Source organism: Pelodiscus sinensis, chromosome 4, assembly GCF_049634645.1.
Source record: "Pelodiscus sinensis isolate JC-2024 chromosome 4, ASM4963464v1, whole genome shotgun sequence".
In the NCBI taxonomy this organism is placed as follows: Eukaryota; Metazoa; Chordata; order Testudines; family Trionychidae; genus Pelodiscus; species Pelodiscus sinensis.
In genome coordinates, this window is record NC_134714.1 from 100,935,057 (window position 1) to 100,957,707 (window position 22,651).

At 40.5% G+C, this 22,651-nt stretch overlaps 1 protein-coding gene across 14 annotated transcripts in view; it reads left to right on the forward strand.

The window, feature by feature from the left end:
• The window catches only part of PPFIBP2 (PPFIB scaffold protein 2), a 247,702-nt gene that overhangs the window by 196,590 nt on the left and 28,461 nt on the right, over nucleotides 1-22,651 (forward strand). For 11 of the 14 annotated variants that reach the window (XM_075927828.1, XM_075927829.1, XM_075927826.1 and 8 more), the window contains 9 exons: nucleotides 535-567; nucleotides 2,467-2,528; nucleotides 5,275-5,350; nucleotides 12,220-12,326; nucleotides 12,563-12,627; nucleotides 12,844-12,912; nucleotides 13,850-13,910; nucleotides 16,203-16,244; nucleotides 20,384-20,525. In XM_075927828.1, coding sequence (XP_075783943.1) covers nucleotides 535-567; nucleotides 2,467-2,528; nucleotides 5,275-5,350; nucleotides 12,220-12,326; nucleotides 12,563-12,627; nucleotides 12,844-12,912; nucleotides 13,850-13,910; nucleotides 16,203-16,244; nucleotides 20,384-20,525 — 657 coding nt within the window. The remainder of the gene's footprint in view (nucleotides 1-534; nucleotides 568-2,466; nucleotides 2,529-5,274; nucleotides 5,351-12,219; nucleotides 12,327-12,562; nucleotides 12,628-12,843; nucleotides 12,913-13,849; nucleotides 13,911-16,202; nucleotides 16,245-20,383; nucleotides 20,526-22,651) is intronic. The other 3 variants (XM_075927831.1, XM_006125671.4, XM_075927832.1) reach the window with 2 other exon arrangements.

Consider the following 22,651-nt stretch of genomic DNA (forward strand, 5'->3'; position numbering starts at 1 on the left):
CAGCATCACAATTACTTCCCAGCAATATCCATGTGCTGCCCCTGTCTATTCAAATATTCCAAATCATAATTTGTTACCCTGTGTTCCTTGTGTAATTCTTTGCTATTAATAGGGAAAAATGCTATACAGAAGACCTGGTCCCCCTTCCTCGTCCCCTTCCATTTTCAGCCAACATTCCCTGGAGTGTTGACCTCACTCGGCTTCTATCAGATACCAGGGTGCAGGGAAAGATGATACTTAAAGGCTCCACTGCTCCCCGCTCCAAGGAGTACTATTGAGTGTGCTCTTCCAGAGGCAAAGGAGACAATTTAGCCGTTTGCTGTTGTATGTTCCATTAGGAGTGAATGCTGATTCAGGAAGGGCTCTCACCATATTAGGACTGTTTGATGCTAGTCCATCTGTTGAGCTTATGCATGCTGAGTGTTACAAGATGTCTCTTATGCTTGAATGCATATTCTGACTGAATTGCCATACAGTATCTAATGTGTGCTTTTTCTACAAACTTTATTTGACTTTTACCATTTACCATTGTAGAGGAACTATATAGGAGAAGGCTAAAAGAAAAACGTAAGCCTTGAGATTCTCTTTTGGCATTTTCTTAATGTTCATTTTCACACAAATTATAGCTAAAATGCACTTCTGCAGCAATAATGTAATATCTTTCTCCATTCAGCTGCTTTACCATAATGTATATGAGAGAGTTATTTCATGGTTTGCAGGAAGCAAACAGCTATTAGCTCTGCTTAAAGCTTGAGTCTGATTTATCACGTCAAACAAATATGGATGAAATGTTGTAGGTTGATAAATCAAATAGCTGGACTTTAAAAGGACACTGTCAAGGTTAACAGGCCCTATATTCAACCTTCACTTTTTGTATTGCATGTAAACTGCATGTGTCATTTTCACTTTTGTCTTTGTGATTTTGGGGAGATAGTTTTCTTTGGAAAACATGTTTCTTTTCACCACTGAAGTAAATAAGGGATAACATTTTGATAAAGAAATAGATTTTCATTCAGACTTGTTTGGGGTTACTACAAACAGCAGGAATGAAGTTTGTTTTAAAAGTTATTAAAATATATTGACACTGTTCCTTTTGAAGTCCAATAATGATGAATTACAATTAATTCCAAGTTGATTTTTAAAGCTTTTCTTTAAAAAGCAACTTTCTTTTTAAATCCGTCTGATTGCTTGATCACTGCTTGCTGCTTTTTGTATTTGGTTTGATTTAATTACATTAGTGCATCTCATATGTAGACTAAGTGCTGTTTTCTGCATGAGAAACATGTTTGCAAAATCTTCATTTAAATGTTTGTAAATATATTAGTCATAGCCAATCATTGCAGAATGCATGGAACTGGCAATAACTAACTGAAATTAATTATTAAAGTATGCACAGACACTTTGAATGTGAAGTTGAATGTTCAACCTTAAACTATTTGTCATAAAAATTTATTAATACTGCCTTTTTCAACTCTCATTTTTTCCTATTTCCATCAGTGACTTTGAGAACTGGTAGCACAATTCTTTGTAAACCAAATACATCAATTTAAAAATGTCCAGGAGTGTGTGCCTTGCATGGAAACTACAACCGATAAAATATTTTTAGGCTCTACTTAATTATCTACATTTGGTTACTACAAAAGAGGATGTGGGAGAGTCAGTGGAAAACATGTACATGGAAAACATGGATGGCAGATTTGGCCATGGCTAGTTATGAAATCCAGTCAAAGCTTTGTAAATTTCCAGAAATACAGATTTGTGATGATGAGCAAATTTTACCTGTATGGTTTAATAAATAACCTATAAATCTTGCATTGCAAAAATTGTGATATGTGTGGTACAGCTCTGTATTTGCTGTTGACATTTTTACCAAATATTTTGTTCAATTATTCAAATTTAGAAAGTTTTTAATAGATTCTGGAGTCCACAGAAAACTTTTCCTTGTGCAGTAAAGACATTAAGGATTACTTACTGCATAATGTCAGGCTTTCTGATTTATGATTTGTTGTTGTTGAACTATAGGTTTCATAAATATTCTTTAACCACAGTTCATGTAAGCTATAGATCATTATCCCCAGCTTGAAGGTAATTTCTTTTAAAAATATTTCCTTAAATATGACATAAAAGAACCTCTCAAATCTCTAGGGAAACGGGAGTCAAATCTTTTCAACCCAAAGTTTTAGGAAAATAAAATGTATAAAACAAAAACCATTATATAGTTTTCATTGTGCATAGCACCTTTAAGATAAGAGAAAGTGGCCAAACTAAATCATTTGTAGCTGAAGAGACTTCTAAAAAGTGTGATTGTCCCAGTTAAATGTTACTATTTAATATTTTAATATTCTGGGCACTTAGATGTCCCAGTGATGGGCCCTATATAAGACTCTAAATAGAACAGAACAGAAATGACTTAATCTAGGTTACATACAATGACATTTTTCTCTTAACATTTTAAAACTATTTTAGATCTAGAAGTTCAGCGATTGAAGATAGGAATGGAATCATTGCTAGTTGCAAATGGAGAAAAGGTGAGGCAATGGTTGGGACTAACTTGCTCCTTTGCGGTAATAATGGAGGTGTGTCTAGAAGGTATCGTTTATTGCATCTCTGCAATGCTATAAAACAGTGGTCCCCAACTTTTTGGGGCTGCCGGGCACCCAGGGGTGGGGTTGTGCATGTGCTGCGCGCCTGGGGCACGGGCTGTGCATGCACCGCGGTCCTGGAGTCCGGGGTGCAAGAATGGCTTGGGCTAGCCCATGCCACTCGGTGGGAACACATAAATGCTCCAGCGGGTGCCATGGTGCCCGCAAGCACCGCACTGGGGACCACTGCTCTAAAATGCCACCATCACCGTGAGTTGCCTAGTGTTGTATGGGGTCATGGGACCTATAGATCTAACCTTGAAAAAGAGATGCTGCCTTTCTCTACCAGCCCCAACTACAGCATCTTTAAAGTCCCTCAGATTCTCATATGGGAGCTCTTTTGCCTGGGAAATAGAGATCCAGGGTTATGGATAGGGATGTCAGGGTGTAGTTGGTTACATGATTAACTGATAAGCCTGGTCTTATCAGTTAATCCTGTTGAATATATGCACTCCACCCACTTGCTGCCTCTGTATCAGAGGCAGCAAGCAGTGCCCGATGGCAGACAGTGCCCAGGAAGAGCCTGCATTTAAGCTGGCTCCCCACAAGCACTGGATCCCATGGAGCCACCCATCCCACCCCACCCCACCCCCACACTGCTACCTCTGATAGAGAGGCAGCAGTGCGAAGGGTGAGGAGGGGCAGGTGGGAGCCGGTACATGTAGCGAGATGGCTTTCAAGCCAGCTCCCCCTGAATATTGGCTCCTATGGAGCTGCCTGCCCCCCCTTTGCTACCTCCCACAGAGGCAGCGGGTGGAGGGAGGCAAAGCTGGTGCACCAGCTCTTCCCTTCTCCCCATCCCACCCCATGTTGCTGCCTCTATCAAAATAAATACCAAAAAATAAATAAAAATTAAAGTTTGGGATTTGTAATTGAGTTTTCAAGAAAATTATCAGTAGGGCACAAAAATAGCAATGGGCAGGCCAGCCTGTACTTTAGGAAGTTGTTTGCACATGTAGATGTGAGGTATGGGCAAGTAACCTCTTACTACATACCCTCATGTGGGACCGGGAACACTGAAAGGTCAAAAGATAATTCTAGAAAATTGAGCACCTCATAAATGAATTTGTCTTATAACAGACTTTGCTGTTTAAAAAGCCAAAATTTATATCTGGACAATTAAACACATGGCATTGTCTTTTGGCAGAGCTGTTGCAAGACTGTGGAACAGTTTGCTTCTGAGATATCTTTGCTCACTTTCTAGTCTCACGGACTGGATTCATATTTGCAGCCCTTCAGCCACTATCTTTTTAGGGATGTAAAATTTCAGCTAATTGGCTTGCTTTGAAGCACCTCTGTCTCTCCTCACCTTGCTGCCTCTTTCCGATAGAGGCAGCAAGGGAAGGAGGGGGGGTTGACTAGTCGACTGGCTATCTGAGAAGCATTTGCTAGTCGACTAGTCATTCACATCCCTATGTCTTATGTGGCTGTCCATTCCAGAATCTTAATCAGGAGGGCAGTCTAGATTCTGCAATACACAGAGAGCTGGCATTCACCTCTGAATCTGAAACTGAATTTAGGGTATGTCTAAACTAGCTCGTTAGTTCGAGCTAGCTAGGTAAATGAGGGCAACCGGAGTTGCAAATGAAGCTCGGGATTAAAATATCCCGGGCTTCATTTGCATGTTCCCGGGCGCCGCCATTTTTAAATCCCCCGCGGCTACCATGGCACAGAGTAGGTAGTTCGTGGAACGAGAAGTAATGGTAGTTCGAATTAGGATCTCTAATTCAAACTACCTACTCCGTGCCGCGTGTAGCCACGGACACGGAGATTGGACTAAGGGGGATTTTAAAATGGCAGCGCCCGGGAACATGCAAATGAAGCCCGGGATATTTAAATCCCGGGCTTCATTTGCAACTCTGGTTGCCCTCATTTGCCTACCTAGCTCGAGCTAATGAGCTAGTGTAGACATACCCTTAGAGATGTTCAAATAGGTGAGTAGTGGCCAATATAGATGGAGTGAACAGGGGTGCAGTCATGCCAATGGTGTTGTGCGATTTGAAAGTTGGCAGCCCTAGTAGAGTCTTTCATCACTCCCTATCCAATCTCCAAAGGCATTGTCCACCTTGAGGAGACACCTCCAGTGGCAAGCCAAGAGGCCAGCTCCTCACCCTGCTGTACTGGTTTTCACTCTGCTCCGCTCTTCCACGCCAATGGGGGGCCCAGTACTGAGCCCCACTATATTGGCTTTGTGCAGTTAAAGCAGCAGAAAAGAGACTGAAAACGAAGGACAGGTTTTTAAAAGAACTTGGCATCCACAGTTGAAGCCAGACTGAACTCAGTGCTCCCCCACAGGCATCTCTCAAACAAGTGGCCAACTTTTCAAAAGATTTTTAGGAAGAAATGTTGCAGGCTAAGCCATTTTTGAAAATCTGGCCTTAAGTGGGCAAAGTAAGGATTTACATAATGGGGAACTCAGCTGGAGAAAATAAATGTTCTATAGAAGGGACATGAGATTCTGGATATGATTCCTATTAAGAAGGGGGACAAATCCCCAGGAATCACAGATAACATATAGTAGTAAGTTATACACATTATTATTAGTAGAAGATTATTAATAACTATATCTTCAAACACAATGATATTAAATCTAGCTGTTTGAAGATGATTTCCCTTTAATGTTTTTTCACAGGACCGTCGAATAGAGGAGTTAACGACATTGCTAAGCCAGTACAGAAGGGTGAAGGAGATAATGATAGCTGCTCACGGTAAAATAAGTGTTGTGGATAATGTTTGATGTCTGGTCTTCCTGAATACTGGTTTTCACTCTGCTCCGAAGGAGGAATGCAATGTAGACATACCCTAGGATTCTATGATTGTGGTCTCACTTTTCGATTACCTCTGATATCATAGCTTCACTGAAGTAAGGGGAGCTAAGATCATTTACAACAACTGAGGATGTGCCCGGAGGAAACCACACTTTGTGACAACATCAAATAACTTTTCGGTTTACATCACGAGGGCTCAGTTAACAACAGTAGGTTTGCTGGCTCTCTTCTGACCCAAACAGGTTAATAATGCATGCAAGTCCAAATGAACCAGGAAGTATTCTGTCCTTGTGACATCAGCAAAGCACAGTACATGTAGCAATAGTTTTCTATAGGTGATTATAACCATACTGCCAAAGTCAGAAAAATGAAGGCTAATTGACATTTTAATAAACAAAATTCTATTTTATCTACCATGAAATATCTGCCCATCTGATTAGACCAAGTGTAGTAAATGCCATCCATTCTGTCTGCATTTAGAATAGCAGAAACATGAAGGTAAGACCAACCATAAGCAAAGCTATTTGTTTTGTTTTTTTAATGCATCACAAAATGCACTTTTAAAGGAGCTGATCCAAATCCCATTGAAATTAATGGGAGTCTTCAATTGATTTCTGGGAGCTGTGGCTCAAATCCTAATTTAGTACCATTGCCACTATCAGAAATCTTATTAAACAACATTAAGTTTGTTGTTTTCGCGTGTTAGGATGGGACAGTTTTTGTAGCGGTGGTACTGATAGCCATTGTACTAACCTGTGAACATAACAGACATCAATTCAAGGAAGCAGGTGTGACAGTATCTCCACCTACCATTGTTCTAACACATAGGCTGTGTCTACACTGGGCCACTTATTCCGGAAAATCAGCCGCTTTTCCGGAATAAGCTGCGAGCTGTCTACACTGGCCCTTGAATTTCCGGAAAAGCAACGATGCTCTACTGTACAAAATCAGCCGCTATTCCGGAAAAGCTATTCTGCTCCCGCTCAGGCATAAGTCCTTATCCTGGAACACTGTTCCGGAAAAGGGCCAGTGTAGACAGCCCAGTAGTCTTTTCCGGAAAAAAATCCCCGATCGTGAAAATGGCGATCGGGGCTCTTTTCCGGAAAAGCACGTCTACATTGGCCACAGACACTTTTCCGGAAAAAGGGCTTTTCTGGAAAAGCAGCCTGCCAATGTAGACGCTCCTTTTCCGGAAAAACTGAAAACAGAATAGTATTCCGTTTTAAGCAGTTCCGGAAATTCATGCCAGTGTAGACACAGCCCTACAGTGTTAGGTTGGGTTTGAAAGGTCTCATATAAGCTGTAATATAGTCTCCGATGAGTCTGCCTATATTATTATTCCTTTACTTCTTGTTACACAGTATTATGCAATCTGAAGAGCAGGTAAACATAACAGCCAGAGAAGTCTTCTTCTTCAGCAGACATGAAAGACAAAAGAAGAGCTGAAAACAATGTTAATGTTTTCTGACCTGTGATGCATTTTCATTAGCTGAATAAGATCTGTTTTGTTAGGCAGTATTTTGTTTTCATAATTGTAGCACTTCAGAGACATAATGAAGCTCTTAAGAGTCTTTTTGCTATGTTCTATAATTAAATACAAAACATTTGGAAAAACTTAAAAAACAACAAATAGTCTGGTAGCACTTTAAAGACTAACAAAACATGTAGATAGGATCATGAGCTCATGATACCATCTACATATTTGTTAGTCTTTAAAGTGCTACCAGACTATTTGTTGTTTTTTAAGTTTTTTCCTGTTACAGACTAACTCGGCTCCCCCTCTGAAACTTTAAAACATTTTAAAATCATTAAGTATAGAATAATGTGAAAAATAAGTTGACCAGATACCTTGTTTTCTCCAGAATTAGGAATTTTCTCAGGTGAACATAGTTCAGAGCTTTCACAGCTCCTATGTTATATATAGAGATGTATATCTGGTATTATAGTATTATACTTTGGGTATTTGCACCAGAGTAAACTTTTTCTGAAGTACCACCAAAGAATTGAAAAGATTGTTCAGTGGAAGATCCTAAGATTGGAGCTGTTCTAGGGGTCTATCTTGGTTTTTAGGGCTGTTTCTAGTTATGTTGTGGGGCACTTGCTGACGGTTGGGTTTTTTCCTATAAAAAAATGGGTTAGTTATATGGGGAAGCATGTTCAAAGGCAGATCTTCTTGCAAAATACATAAGTAGCTCACAGTAAAGCAAAAGAAAACACATTACAAACTGCATAATTTCTATTTTAACCACCACTCATGTCTCATGTCCATTAATAAATATAAATCCTTTTCTTCCAACTGCATTGTTGAAGATAGGTTTCTTTTGTCTTTTAGTGATCATAAGCTATATAGATCAGCTAGTAAAAGATAGTGGTATTAAGAAGCAACTGTTTTACAGTTCATACCATCTGGGTGGAATTCACATTATTTAACATTATCTTTAGACTTACATGCTTATGGCAGAGAAACCTAAAAATGTACTGCATATCTTGCTGTAAGTTACTAAGTGTACATCTGCTATCAACAATAACAATGCCTTCTAACATTTCACTTCTGTCACAGTATGGCCTTGAGAGAACAGCTGTCTTGGTCGGAAATTTTAGGGCACGTCTACACTGCACATGGGAGAAAGGCCAATGGATGGTGGGGATGGAGGTGTGTGTGAACACAGATGCTCCTCTGGCTTGTCGCGCTGTCCCCGGGAGCGGATGCTGCCTCAAGAGTGTGGGCATGTTCATGTGCCATGTGCAGCACTCGTGTGTGTGTGTGTGTGTGTGTGTGTGTGTGTTTGTGTCTGCATGTTCCCAGGCTCCTTTTAGTGGTGGCTTGTGGAGGGTGGGTGAAGGTGTCTCGCCATGGTGTTGGGAGTAAGGCAGGCCTGTCCAGACACCCTGTCAGCCAGAGCACAAGGGTCCTCTGTTGCAGCCTCCTGGGGGTGTGCCTCAGACTGGCACTCTACGTGCACCGGTGTGTACAAGCTGCTGTGCAATCCCCAGACCGAGGAGGCCAAGCAAGGAGTGTGTGGCTGCCCCTCATCACGACAGCCTCCACCCGTGTGTGTCTAGGGACAGTGATGATGGTCACCTGAGGGGCCTTCCCTGGCTTCAGATGATGGCTCCAAAATAAGCATGACCTCCTGGCTGGCAGGCATTGAGCTGGTGCTGGCCTCATCCAGCTCCTCCTTAATTTTTTAATGGAGATTTCCTATCTCCTAGAACTGGAAGGGACCTTGAAAGGTCATCAAGTCCAGTCCCCTGCTTTCACAGCAGGACCAAGTACCATCCCTGACAAATTTTTGCCCCAAATCGCCTCCACAAGAACTGAACTCACAATCCTGGGTTTAGTAGGTCACTGCTCAAACCACTGAGCTATCCCTCCCCCTTCTCCTCCTTGCCAGCTGTGCCCCTTGGTGTCTCCAGCCCTGAGTCCACAACAAGCAGGGGGTGAAGGCACTGATTCACCCTCCCCAGGATTTGGTGGAGTCGTGAGTAGTAAGGACAGGCCTGCAGTGCCGCCCCAGAGCAGGAGGTGCACTTCCTGGCCTTGGCATAGGCCTGCCTTAGTTCTTATACTTTCATGCATGTCTGCTCCTAGGTGAGCATGTGGCCCTAGGTGGCCAGGCTATCGGCCATCCGGCCATAGACATTTGCATTCCTGTGCCTGGTGCAGACATCCTGGAGGTTTGCCTTCTTTGTGCCAGACCAGGCAGGTGCGCCCTTCTTCCATCTCCAGGCACATTCTTGGGAGCTGGCTGCTGGCTCCCTTTCAGCTGTGGAGGGCTCAGCGGGAACAATGGAGGTGCTCATGGTGGCAGAAAGAACTGGTATGGCAGCTGCTGGATGGCTCAGGATTTTCAGGGCCTGCCATGTGCCACACATACTTTCCCCTGAGGCTGCAGCTTTAAGGGCTGACAGGGAAGGGAAGCTACAGAGTTCTGAGGAATGTGGACAGAGCAGCCAGCAGGGCACCCGTGGGATTTCCTGGAGGCTCTTATTTTGAAATAACTTCATCTGCTCTGTCTACACTTGCACTATTCCAAAATAGCTATTTCGCAGTAGACCTATTCCTCACAGAATGAGGGATTACAGAATCCAGAATAAGACTCCCATTATTTTGAAATTATTTCAAAATAACGGGCTTGCTGTGTAGATGATCACAGTTATTTCAGAACTAGACAATTAGCCCGTCATAAGATGAGATTTTCAGGTCTCTCCTCCATGTCGGTCTTCTCTCCTGAGCCTCCGGTCTCTCGCTCCGTCTCTCTCTCTCTCCTCTGCCTACTGCCTCCCCCCCCCCTCAGCTATCCTCCGTCTCCTGCCTCTCTCTCTGTCTCTCTCTTTCTCTTCTCCTCCCATTCCTGCCTCTCAGGGGACTGCAGAGCCCAAACAGCCACTTGGGCTCCGAGCTCCGCGTCCTGCACTGTCGCTTGTGCCACTTGCTCCCACGTGGCAGCCCGGCTGAGCAGCGCAAAAGTCAGCCAAATGCCACTGCGGGAGGCGCTGGGGGTGGGGCAGTGATGTTCACAGCCATAGGGCAGGGCCTGGAGCTTCTGTCACACCGCACATCACTGCCCCACCTCTCTTTGCCTCCCACCGTGCCACTCGGCTGACTTCTGTGCTGCTCAGCCAGGCCACCATGGAGGAGCAAGTGGCCATTTGGGCTGCCCCATGGCAACCCGGATGAGCAGCGCAGAAGTCAGCCGAGCGCCACAGCAGGAGGCAACATCGCTGCCTAGAGGCAACAGCCTGCGTTTCAGCGTTACAGAGTCACAGACATTGGGCTACTATATTTGGGTATGTCTACACTACCCCGCTAGTTCGAACTAGCGGGGTAATGTAGGCATACCGCACTTGCAAATGAAGCCTGGGATTTGAATTTCCCAGGCTTCATTTGCATAAGCGGGGAGCCGCCATTTTTAAAACCCCGCTGGTTCGAACCCCGTGCAGCTCGAACTAGGTAGTTCGGACTAGGCTTCCTATTCCGAACTACCGTTACACCTCGTTCAAATCCCGGGCTTCGTTTGCAAGTGCAGTATGCCTACATTACCCTCCTAGTTCGAACTAGGAGGGTAGTGTAGACATACCCTTTCAGAATAACCTCCATTATTCTGGAATAATGCTTCTGTGTAGATGTGCCCTTAAAGTACTGCACATTCTGCTTCAATATTATGCCATTTATCTGTCTTTGTAAAGCCACACAGATGCACAAGATCTCTTCAGACACTCCTTGAACAAGTTGTAAGCCAAGAGTTGGCTGTAATTTTATGCTTTTTATATTTCTGCAGCAGTTACTGAAATTAGGCGTTATAATAGGTTGAATCTCTAAGGAAACTTTGCCTCTACTCAAATGCCTTGAAGAGAGTATAATTCAGAAAGAGAGGTGATTTTTCCAGCCCCTGAGTGCTGAGGATGGTGTCTCTTCTTCCACTTCAGCCTCTGATTCAGATTTACTTTCCAGTTCCACACATCTACCATGTAGGCTTCTGTGTCGGTGTTAAATGCTGCTTTGCCATATGCCGCAGATTTATTTCATTATGAGTTAGCTTAAATCAGGGGTGTCCAAACTTTTTTCAAAGAGGGCCAGATTTGATGAAGTGAACATGCGTGAGGGCCGACCATTTTGCCTGACATTCTTTGAACCATTAAAATTAAATGCAAATTAACTATTTTATGCAAAGTTTATTGCAAACGGCATACTTTTCATTTAGTCACATGGATGACAAATCTAAACAGGTGTTAAATCACTCTGCCTTTCATATCTGAAGGCCAGATGAAAAAAAAATCCAGGAAGCTGAAATATATGTCAGGAACATTGTAAAGTACATTACATATTATTGGTAATAAAGGTTGTCTGTCAACTTTTAAGTTCAAAAAATATGAACAGGAACATAACACCAAGTATACATGTTGTGTCCAAATATATTTATAACTGATTTAGACCAACTGACATTAATTGAGATTTTACAATGTATTCATCTCAATACATATGGATTCGTTGGGGGCCATAAAAGATAGATATTGCCAAATTACCTGGGGGGCCGTATTAAACCAGAACACGGGCCGCAATTGGCCCGCGGGCTGGACTTTGGACATGCCTGGCTTAAATACTTTGTCACTAAAGTCATTTGAAAGCTGGAAATATTTGTTAATTCTGTGCAGCATCTTCAACTTAGGGTGCAAGAAGAGGGCCTCAGAGGCTTGGTGATTGGGCAGTGGTGTGTTTAAAAAGTGCACTCTGTAGATGGAGAGGCTGGATCATAGAAAAATGAATGAGAGATGTTCTGTTGATCTGTCATCATTATTGGTCATCATTACTTATATTCTGTGTCAGGATGAAATTATATTGGATTCTAAGTACCAGAATTTCCAGGTACATTTCTGCATTTAAATAATTGCCATCATATTCACTTTGCAATGAAGTACGAGAAACTGGATTGTGATGGGAGAGTGCGGATTCTAACACATGTGCCTTTTAGTAAGAGAAATGTAGCATCTCCAGTGGCAAATAAGCAAAATAATAATAATCTGAAGAAGTGGGCTGTGCCCATGAAAGCTCATGATCCCATCTACATGTTTTGTTAGTCTATAAAGTGCTACCTGACCATTTGTTGTTTTTTAAATGTATTTACTTAATAATAATAATGTTTAGTTTGTTTTATTTACATATAGATATAATGCTCCCTTTTAAAATCTCCCTTTAAAATACCGTATGAGACAATTGCTTTTATAAGCAGAAAGAATATATAAGATCCAATCAAATGTTCATATGGCCTGTTAGCCTACTTAAGCATTTCTATCTTCAAACCATCCAGGCTCTTCAGAGAGAATTTTGTCTGGCAGCAGTGAAGAGGAACCTGAGGCAAATTTGAAGAAGTGGAATCCCGTGAATAAGCCTCAAGCAGACTTACTTAAACCAGAGGTATTTAATAAAAACATTGTGTAGGGTTAAATTATTTTTTTGACCCCACCATATCAGAGATACTCTATACGACTGATCACACTTCGGTTGCAAGAATATCACTCAGGGCCGAATTTCTCTGGGTTAATTAGTTGTGTGTGTGTATTTGTGTGCGTGTATGTGTGTTTGGTGGGTTAGTTTTCAGATTCAAACACATATGGGCTAGAATCACAAACTGGGACTCATATTTTTGATAGGTACCTCTGGGAGAATTGTCACCAACTATGGACTCTCTACTCCCACAAAAGACTCTGGATATCAGGTAAGACTCTTGTTTTGTAAACTGCCCTGGGACTAACTAACCAATTCAGAGATTAACATTTAATCTTGCATGTTCCTATAAAGTTAACAATATGGGGTCAGATGAGGACATACTGCTTGTTATGTATGCATTCAGGGCTGACTTAGCAATGTCATTGATTAAGAGATGTACGTAGCACATAATACTTACAATAAGCTATATTATTCTGATTAACAGTGGAAGCATTCCAGTTCTTGCAACTAACCTTATTTCCCAACATGAGGAAACCTTGGAAGCCAGAAGTAGGTAAGAACAATATTTCCGTGTACCTAGCCAGATAGTGGTCAGCCAATAGAAATGAAGTTAGGGATTTCAAACTGAGACAAAGGAATTTGGGGGGTTTTCCCTCCTTTCTCTCTAAGCCAGAGTTTGCTCTCTAGATACTGAGGGAGACAGAAGTCATGTCTCTCTCCAAGAAAAAGACTCTTCATAATGTGTAAGTAGGGTAAAGTCTAGATAAATCCATCAGGTTTTATTGTTTTCTGAGTTGGGAATTTGGATCTGATGTCTGTGCTGTTAGAAATAGTTTTTCCTCTCTTTTACAACTAAGTTTTGACCCATGGGGAAATCCTCCATGAGTATATAAATTGGTGGCTCTTAGCATCAAGTCATTCCAACTATGCTTGTAACAGGAGTTTTGTTTTAATAATAAAAGTTTTTTCTTCTTTTAATTAACCTGGTATTGGTTCATTTCTGTGTCCTGGAAAGTCTGTCTGTGAGATCTGCATGTCTCTGACGAGGGGACAGCATCACAGACTGCAGTTTGTATTTTCTCTTTTCTTTTCAAGCTCTTTAGAGAAAAGAGCTTGGGGTGCGCTAGGGTTGGTTTCAAGTGTCCACCCCGTTTGTGTGTTCAAAAGCACTTTATGGTGGCAGTGGATTCCCCAAAATCTGGGTATTAGGATTTTGGGGGGAGTTTTTGTACCAAAGCCTGTAGAGATCAGGATATGGGATTGCTTTGTGGGCCCCCCACTTTTACATTCATTGTGCCAGAGTGGGGAATAGCCTTGACAATTTATCACCGGGATTAACTGAAATCTACAGAACATTTCCTCAGTAATCTACAGATGATTTTGCCAGTTTTTGCAATTTCTACAAATCTACCAACATTATTTTGCATTTGTTATTGTGGTTTTTTTTTGTTTGTTTTTTTAATTTTCCAAACATCATTTTGTACTTTAAGGGTTCCAGAGAAAAAAATGTCAAGTAGCCTAGAGGACTTGCAGAGTGAATCCCTGGAAAAGGTTAGTTCATAAATATTTACAACTTTTAGCATTTAATCTGAAATCTAAGAAATTAACATCAATATCTATCTATCTATCTCACCTGCATATGCTAAATGTAACCAACACCAATACTGTATTTAAAAGGGTGTTTATGATATGTAGTTCAAACCCGCTCTCTCCTGCTCCTTATATATAAGCTTAGAATGAACAAAGTATTTGCCTTGTCCAGGTAAACACATCCTAACACTTAATCTGTCAGCTAAATAAGGAGAAAAGGGGAAATGCATGGACATGAAGCATATCTAATATATAAATGGTAATAGGAATCTTTTTAAATTGCACATCTTCATATGCCTTTAAATTTCAGGACACATGATAACAAAAGTTATTCACTGAGCTCCTCTATAAATAAACAGTATAATTTTTTACATATTTTTCTTTTTTAAAAGTAGATGTTTTTATTCAGAATCTGACCTTTTTAGGCTTCACCATTACACTGAATTCATAAAAGCATTCCATTTTCATAACATATTCTTCAAATTCAGGATCTTACACTGAGAGCATATTCACTCTTATTTCCTTAAATGTACAGTAAGAAGCTTTTAGAGGGTACTGGTTGATCATCATTAGCCAATTCTGTTTTATGACATTATACAGTATTTATTCACTGCATAATTTTACCTTAGCCAATTACAATGCTTTTTTCAAACTTACATGAATTTAACCTTAAACACAATTAAACACACTTGTTTTATGTGTTTTTTAAATAACTAAAGTCCTATGAACTGTGAGTACTTTACCTGTAACAAACCGTTTAAACTATTAATTAGGTCACAATTTAAAAATAAATTTAATTGCTAAACATGGAGTACGACTTTTGTCCGGGATTGTGGTTGGATTGCTTGCTTTTAAATATATTTGTTACTTCCCAAGCTAGACTTCTGATATAAATGGCATTATTAAAGTTGGTGTTGCTGTTACATAAACACAAGAGCAGTGTTGTTAATGCCAAGGCTAAATGTATTTCAGTTGTCTTCTTTTTCACTTTGCTTCCGTCTTATTTCAATATGATCAATTGGATCATTTTTTTTACTCGCTAAATTTAGATTTTTTTCCCACTATCAGTTTAATTTTGCCAGAGTTTTCTTGATTTTTTTATATTACACAATTACTAGGTTTGTGTAATGTTATTTATCCCTGCACATTAATATATCCTTTTTAAATGGTGTTAGTGTATCCATATCTAGTAAAAATATGGTTAATTCAAAAATTTCTTCTAGATCTTCCTAAAACTTTTTCTGTGCGTCTTTTGGTTTAATACAAATGTAACCTAACAAACTTATTATGTTTGCTCTTTAAGTGTTGTAATACATACAGTAAATGAATCAAGCATTAACATTTTCAGTTCATTGTAGAATTTAAAAGGCTATACTGTTACTGAAGTCTGACAAGCTAAGCACTAGTGTGCTTAGTCAGTATTTGGAGGAGAAACCAAGATGGTATGAAAATTGCATTAGTGAGTTTAAGACCCAGATCAACAAAGCATGGAAACATGTGTTTACATTTAAGTGCATGATTAATTTAGAGGAAAGCAGGGGGCCTATGTACTAATTGCTATGCTGAAAAATGGGATGGGATTATTTGTAGTTTGAAATTAAGTACTGTATATGATTACTTGCTTTGCTGATTAGGGCCTTAATAGTCAATACTCTTCCACTGAGGCAGTAACAGACAATACTAAGGGTACTCTGTTGCTGAAGGTGCAATAATTTACATGCAATCTAAAGTCTTGGGTCCTTTCTGATTGCAACAATTAAAGATCCCTATGCATTTCTTTTTTTAAATTAGAAGTTAGTCTTGTTGACCCGGTCAAAGTACTGTTTGCATAATTACATTCCTACCTAAGTTCTTCATACAGCTTTAATTAGGTAAGATATTCTTCACTTCCTATCCTAGATCATTATGTAATATTATATTGCTGTGGTCTCTTAAATAGATGATAGATCAAAGCAATAAGTAAGTGTGGGATGAAGTGAAGGGAAATCCTCCTTCTGTGCATGTTGAAAGCAAAAAGCCCATTGACCTCAACAGAACCTAGATGGTAATCATTTTGGTAAAGTGGGTGGGGAAAGACATGAGCTATAAATTATTTAATGAGGAGAGAATGGACCTCTTACTGTCTTCAAATAGAATCATTGCTTAGAAATCAGACTAAAACTGTTATTTTGTGTTGTGTGTATGTTTATACTAACATTTGTCTGTTACTTTTTTCCATCAAACTTTGAAATTATCCTCCCTGCAACTCCATAGTATGTAGACGGGAAACCAGTAGAGCCTGTTGTAGAACAAGAGGTATATTGACTGTATACTCCTTTAACATTTGCCTTCTATGATTGTGCATTGATGGAGGGGCTACTTTTTCACTTTTCATTCAGATTCTCATAAATTATTTTTATAAAGTACTGACAATTCAAAAAGGGAGGGAAGAAAATCTCTATATTCTAATAAGGAAAATAAAATTAGTTCTTTAAACACTCTTAAATCTATCAGAAAAAGCATAAAGAGATCTAGTGATGGAGACCTGAAGCTACACAAATTCAGAAAATAATTACAGTGCAGTTTTAGAACACTGAAGGTAATTTATCATTGGAACAATTTACCTACGCATGGGATGGATTCTCCATCGTTTGGTCTCTTTTAGACAGATTTATAGTCTTGACTTAGAGCTGTGATAGCTAGCTCAAATAGGAGTTTTCAGTTTGCTCTAAAAATTAATGATGAGGTTGTTTGCCCTGTTTTATAGTGGAGGTCAAATTAAATGATAACAGTGGTCTATTCTAGTTTTAATCCATGAAAATGGACAAACATGCTAAGACTGATCCAACTCTCATTGAAATCTATGGTAAAAATTGCATTGACTTCAGTGTGAGCCAAATAAGACCCTCTGTGTAGAAAATACAACTCACAGCAACAGTTTATATTCTCTCTTTTATTCTCATTAGTTTGAGGCATAGGAAAGGATTTAGCAAAACAGTGAAAATAACACTTAAGTACAATAGCTGTGTGAAATAAATTACACATTACTCTTGTGGTATAATTGTATATCTAAGACATTCCATCTATTTGTAGTAGCCGTGGTTTCTATTGTATTGCTCTAATCAGTCATGATGTAGGAGAATTTGGCCTGCCAGAGTAGGTAATCTTACAAAGATTTGCTATAGCAAAATTCAATGTTTTACTATACTTAGCTTAACCTATACAACAGAAAAGCAAATGGTCCCTTTGTATTGCTCACTTTCAGTACAATATATTAGATATCCGTGTTTTAACAGCCTTGTGCTGTGAACGCTTACTGTCAAGAACAGGCCCTACCACTATGGATACATCTACACTGCACACTCCTTTTGGAATAAGCTATTCCAGAATTTAGCTTCCGGAACACTTCATTTCGAAATAGTGCGTCTACACACAAAAAGTGCATCAAAATAGCACTTAGCTATTTCAAAATCTCGCATTTAAGGCCACCCGGAACCAGTTCAGGCAGGGCATTAGTTCATCAGTTGGTTCCTGGAGCTGTTGCCTGAGGCTACCTGAGACAAGTGCTTAAAGGGACCCCCAGGACAGCCATTTCTCAGCTTCTTCTGCTTGTTTCCCTACTTCTCTGAGGGACAGCAAAGCATTTGCAGTGTGTGCTCTGGTTGCCCAGCCTTTGGACACCACAGCACACCGTGCTATGGAGCCAGAGCTGCCTCTGGGCATGCGATGGCCCCTGACTGTAGTGCTGCAGTTTCTGCAGGCTGCCCTCAAGGCCCTGCAGGAACATGACCTCGATCTGCTTGAGGAGACCCTCAACCTCTGTCTGGGAGCACAGCTCTTCCAGCTGCACCCCACTGTGCACCGCTACTTCTGGCAGCTGGACACCAGTCTCGACAGGTGGGACCCCCTGGTGGTGGAGCAGTGGGATGACCAGCAGTAGCTCCAAAACTTCCGTATGAGTAAGGCCACCTTTCTGGAGCTGTGTGCCTGGCTCGCCCCTACCCTCACACAACGGGACACCCAGATGTGACCACGTACATCCATGTGCATGGACTGCAGAATGATTCCCCAGGCCGAGAAGGCCGAGCTAAGAGCGCACCCCAACCCCTCTCTGTCTGCCACCTTCACCCTGTGTGAGAAAAATAAGGTAATGTTGATGTTCCCTCCCCGGCCTCAGAGGATGCCTAGGAAAACATCCAGGCCATCGGGTACTGGCTCCAGTGTCACTGAGGTGATAGTAGGTCCTCTTCTTCTTCTTCTTCCTCCACATCACCGGCTCTAATGCCTTGGCAAGCAACGATAGGCGTCTCCAGCCCTGAGTAAACCATGACAGGTGGGGAAGGGGATGCACTGCCCACCAAGAGGCAGGGCAGGTTCTGATAATAGGGGCAGGAGTGTGGTTCTGCCCCTGAGCAGGAGCTGCACTCCCTCACTCTGCTGTAGCCCTGTCAGAGCTCTTTGACTTTCATCTGGACCTACTCCTGGGTCCGGATGTGGTCTTGGTGGCCAGGCTATTGGCCATGCAATCATAAATGTTGGCATTGCACCATCTGGAGTGGAGATCCTGGAGGTTTTCCTCCTCACCCCAAACCTCACTGAGGTCCAGGATCTCTGTCTCATACCAGGACAGTGCATGCCTCTTGCGGTACCTGGCAGGCTCCTGGGAGCCATCAGACGGCTCCTGGGAGCCATCAGACAGCTCCCTGGGAATGGTGGAGGGCTCTTGGTGGGCTTGAAGGTCTGCCATGGTGGCCTGTTGATTGCTGTGGCAGCTGTGGTGTGGCTGGAATCTGTAGCTAGCTTCCTGTTGTAAGCCCTTTCCCCTGTGGCTGCAGCTTTAAGGGCTGCAGGGGAAGAGGAACTATAGAGTCCTGATGAGTATGGGCAGAGTGGCCAGCAGAGCACCTGTGAGATTTCTTGGAGGCCATTTATTTTTAAATAACTCTATGTGCCACATCCACACACACACTTCCAAAATAGCTATTTTGGAAGAAACATTATTCCTCGTGGAATGAGATTTATAGAAGTCAGAATAAGCCATCTGTTATTTCGAAGTAACGGAATTGCTGTGTAGACGCTCACATTGTTATTTCGGAATGACAACCGTTATTGTGAAATAACAGTGCAGTGTAGATGTACCCTAAGAGTAGAACTATGGCTTGGTGTAAGTGTAGTCCCCGATCTAGTATGAAAGAGGCAAAAACTATATGGAATATTTAATGGAATTAATGGAACCATTCTAAACAGAAATGACTGAAGTATAAATTAGTCCATGCTTCTCCCTAAAAAGTGATATTAAAACTATTACTAATCTTTTAAAAAGTTAGTGCAAGTTATATAAAATATATGAAAAATATTTTAACCATATTTAATTATTTAGTATAATTTTGTATACAAGTTTCATAATAGTGTCCATACCAAGACACCGCTATTTCTTACAAAAATGCAGGTTTTTAACCTAACTTTAGTTTTCATGAAAATATGTCTTCTGTTTGATATTCTGTTTTGCATCTTTATTTTTACATTTACATACTAGAGATGGGTGATTTACACTTGGCCTAAATTAGATAAAAATGCTTCTGGATTCACAGTTTACTAAGGTGCAGTTCTTTGGGGGAGTGCAAGGGTTGGAAGGAATGTATAGAGAAGAAGAGAGAGGAAATAACAATGGAAAAACAGGATGAAATATGGACCAGAGAGTATGCAGAGGAAAAGAAGGGCAAAAAAATTAATTATAATGACAAAATAAATGCAATGTATTTAACAATAATTTACATGTTAACAGAGCAATCCACTATAAATTTGGAGGCTGGGTGGTGGAGAGGGGAAGCATTCTAGCTTTTATAAAAAACACACACTTCCTTTAGCTAGAAAAACATGTTGGGTGCATCTAGACTGGCAAGATTTTGCGCAATTGAGCAAAAACTTGCCAGCTGTCTACACTGGCCGCTTGAATTTGTGCAAGAGCACTGACGTTCTAATGTAAGAATTCAGTGCTTCTTGTGCAAATACTTTGATGCTTCTGCTCAGGGATAAGCCCCCTTGCTCAAGAATACTTGCGCAAGAGGGCCAGAGTAGACAGGCACATTAATTTTTTGCGCAAGAAAGCCCGATGGCTAAAATGGCCATCGGAGCTTTCTTGCGCAAAAGCGCATCTATACTTGGCACAGATGCTTTTGCGCAAAAGCACTTTTTGCGCAAAATCATCCATGCCAATCTAGATGCTCTTTTGCGGAAATACTTTTAACGGAAATACTTTTCTGTTAAAAGTATTTCCACAAAATCATGCCAGTCTAGACGCAGCCCTTGTGTTTTAAATTGATTCACTTTTAGGAGAAAACTATGGTTTTAAAAACTGTTTGTGACCTTCACATAGCTTTTTCCTTGCATAAACACAATGGCCTATATCACAAATGTTATACAAATAATATCTTCTTTTTTAAAAAAAAATACAGAATAAACCATATGCAAAGAGTAGCAAATATCAGACCTTACCAGGGAAACTTCTTCGACCCACACACAATGGAGATCATGGAACATACAATACTCCTACTTCCCTAATGAATGACAATGAAGACAACAGTGCACTGAGCCTGAGTAAGTATTCATCTTTTGCTGTGTTTGACCAATTGTGCATAAATATAAACAAACTCCTTTATGAAATCCAGCAGATGTAGCAAATGTTTTATATTCCTTTAAGCTAGAACAGTGGGCTGTTACAGGTAGAGGGTCCAGAAATGAAATTTCTGTTCTTTTTTAAGTAGGTGCTTGAAAGCAAAATGATGCATAAACTTAGCCCATTGCAAAGTAAAAAATGACTCTACAGTACTGATTTCTATTATGCTGAATGGTAAAAACTTTGTTAGCATCACTTTCTTGGGGTACGTCTACATTGCACGCTAATTTTGCAATAAGCTATTCCGGAAGAGTTATTCTGAAATAGCTTATTTCGAAATAGCATGTCTACATGGCAGGGAAACCTCAAAATTAGTCCGAGGCAGGCTTCTCTAATGTGGATGTTCTATCTCGATTTAGATCCCAGGAGGCACTGGGGAGGAATAACGTAGAATGGCCCTGGTGAGGGGCTATTTCAAAATAGCAGCAGTGGAGTGTCTATAAATGCCTTATTTCGGAATAAACATTATTGCTCATAGAATGAGGTTTACAGATTTCGGAATAAGATGTCCATTATTTTGAAATTATTATGAAATAATGGAATGGCTGTTTAGATGCTCACATTGTTATTTTGAAATAACGGTGCAATGTAGACACACCCTTGGATGTTAGATAAATCATTTTAAGCAATGAAAAAATAGATATTTGGGCAGGGGATTATAGTGGGGAACAAATTTCTGTTGGTTGAAATTTGGATTTTAGTTCAAGTCCCACTTGCTCACGGTTCTGGGAATAATAAGTAATAATTGTTCAATGCATAGCCTTCCTGGGAACTCTATTGCTTTCACCTCTTTTGATAAACAAAACAGCTAGTCAAGCTAAGATAAAGACAAGCTACAAAACAGTTGACTAAGAAAGTTATTTGAAGAATTTACTTTACCCCAAGGGTACGTCTAGACTACAGGGTTTTGTCGACAGAAGTTTTCTGTCGACAAAGAGCATCTAGACTACATCCAGTTCTGTCAACAAAGCAAGCCGCTTTGTCGACATAACAGTTTGGACACAAAGAACAGTGTAGATGCAACAATGCCTTCTATCGACAGAACTCTGTCAACAAAAGGCGTTATTCCTCGTAGAATGAGGTTTACATATGTCGACAAAACTGCTGAGTTTTCTCAACGTTATGTCGACATAACTCAAAAGCAGTGTGGACGCAGGTATAGTTTTGTCGACAAAAGTCCACTTTTGTCGACAAAACCCTGTAGTCTAGACACACCACAAGATATTAACAATCTGACTAAAAAGATGTATTTTATTATTTGGGAACAGTCTAACTAGCATGAAATGTGGTCTAATTTGTTAACAGTGTATATCGCATGTAACATATTGATACTAAGGAGAGGAAGATTAATTTACTAGGGGAAAAAGAGACACATCCAATTTTGAATTTGGAAGAAGTTGTAGCTTCTTTGCAAATTGTTGTCTGTTTTAAGCTTGTATTTATTGTATTAAGGCCTAAAGTTACATACCTGAAATGGAATTTGCTAATGGGGCTAGGTACCTGCATGTCCTTTGTGCCTATGATCATCTCACTGTTGATTGCTTATATATGGATTTAAGACTCCATTTCATCAAATCACTTAAGCTACATATATATTTAAGTGCTTTACTAGATCAGGTCCTAATTATGGAGTCTAATTATTAAATATGCTGAGTACCCACTCTTCCCACTGATCTCAGTTTCCCCATTTCTAATTAATTCCATGTTGCTTTGGGATTTCTCATTCTGAGATGTTTGTTGGTTTTCAAGCTGTACAGTAGGTTTGCAACACATTACAGTTGACTGAGATGAGGTAAAAATAAAGTATTGTTAGTAATAAACAAAAAAAGTCATCTCCATTTTACCTAACAATTTGTGCAGAACTTTTTAGGGTTCATATGTGCCATTGCAAATCCACTTTCATTTACAGTGTAACTTTACTTTCTGTCATTCCCCACCCCTCACCACCTTTGATGCTTGGTTATTTATTTCTTTGCTTTTCTGTAACTTCATTTTGCTGGATTTCCCATCATCTTTGCTTCTTCCTCTGGCTATCTGCTGCTTGGAA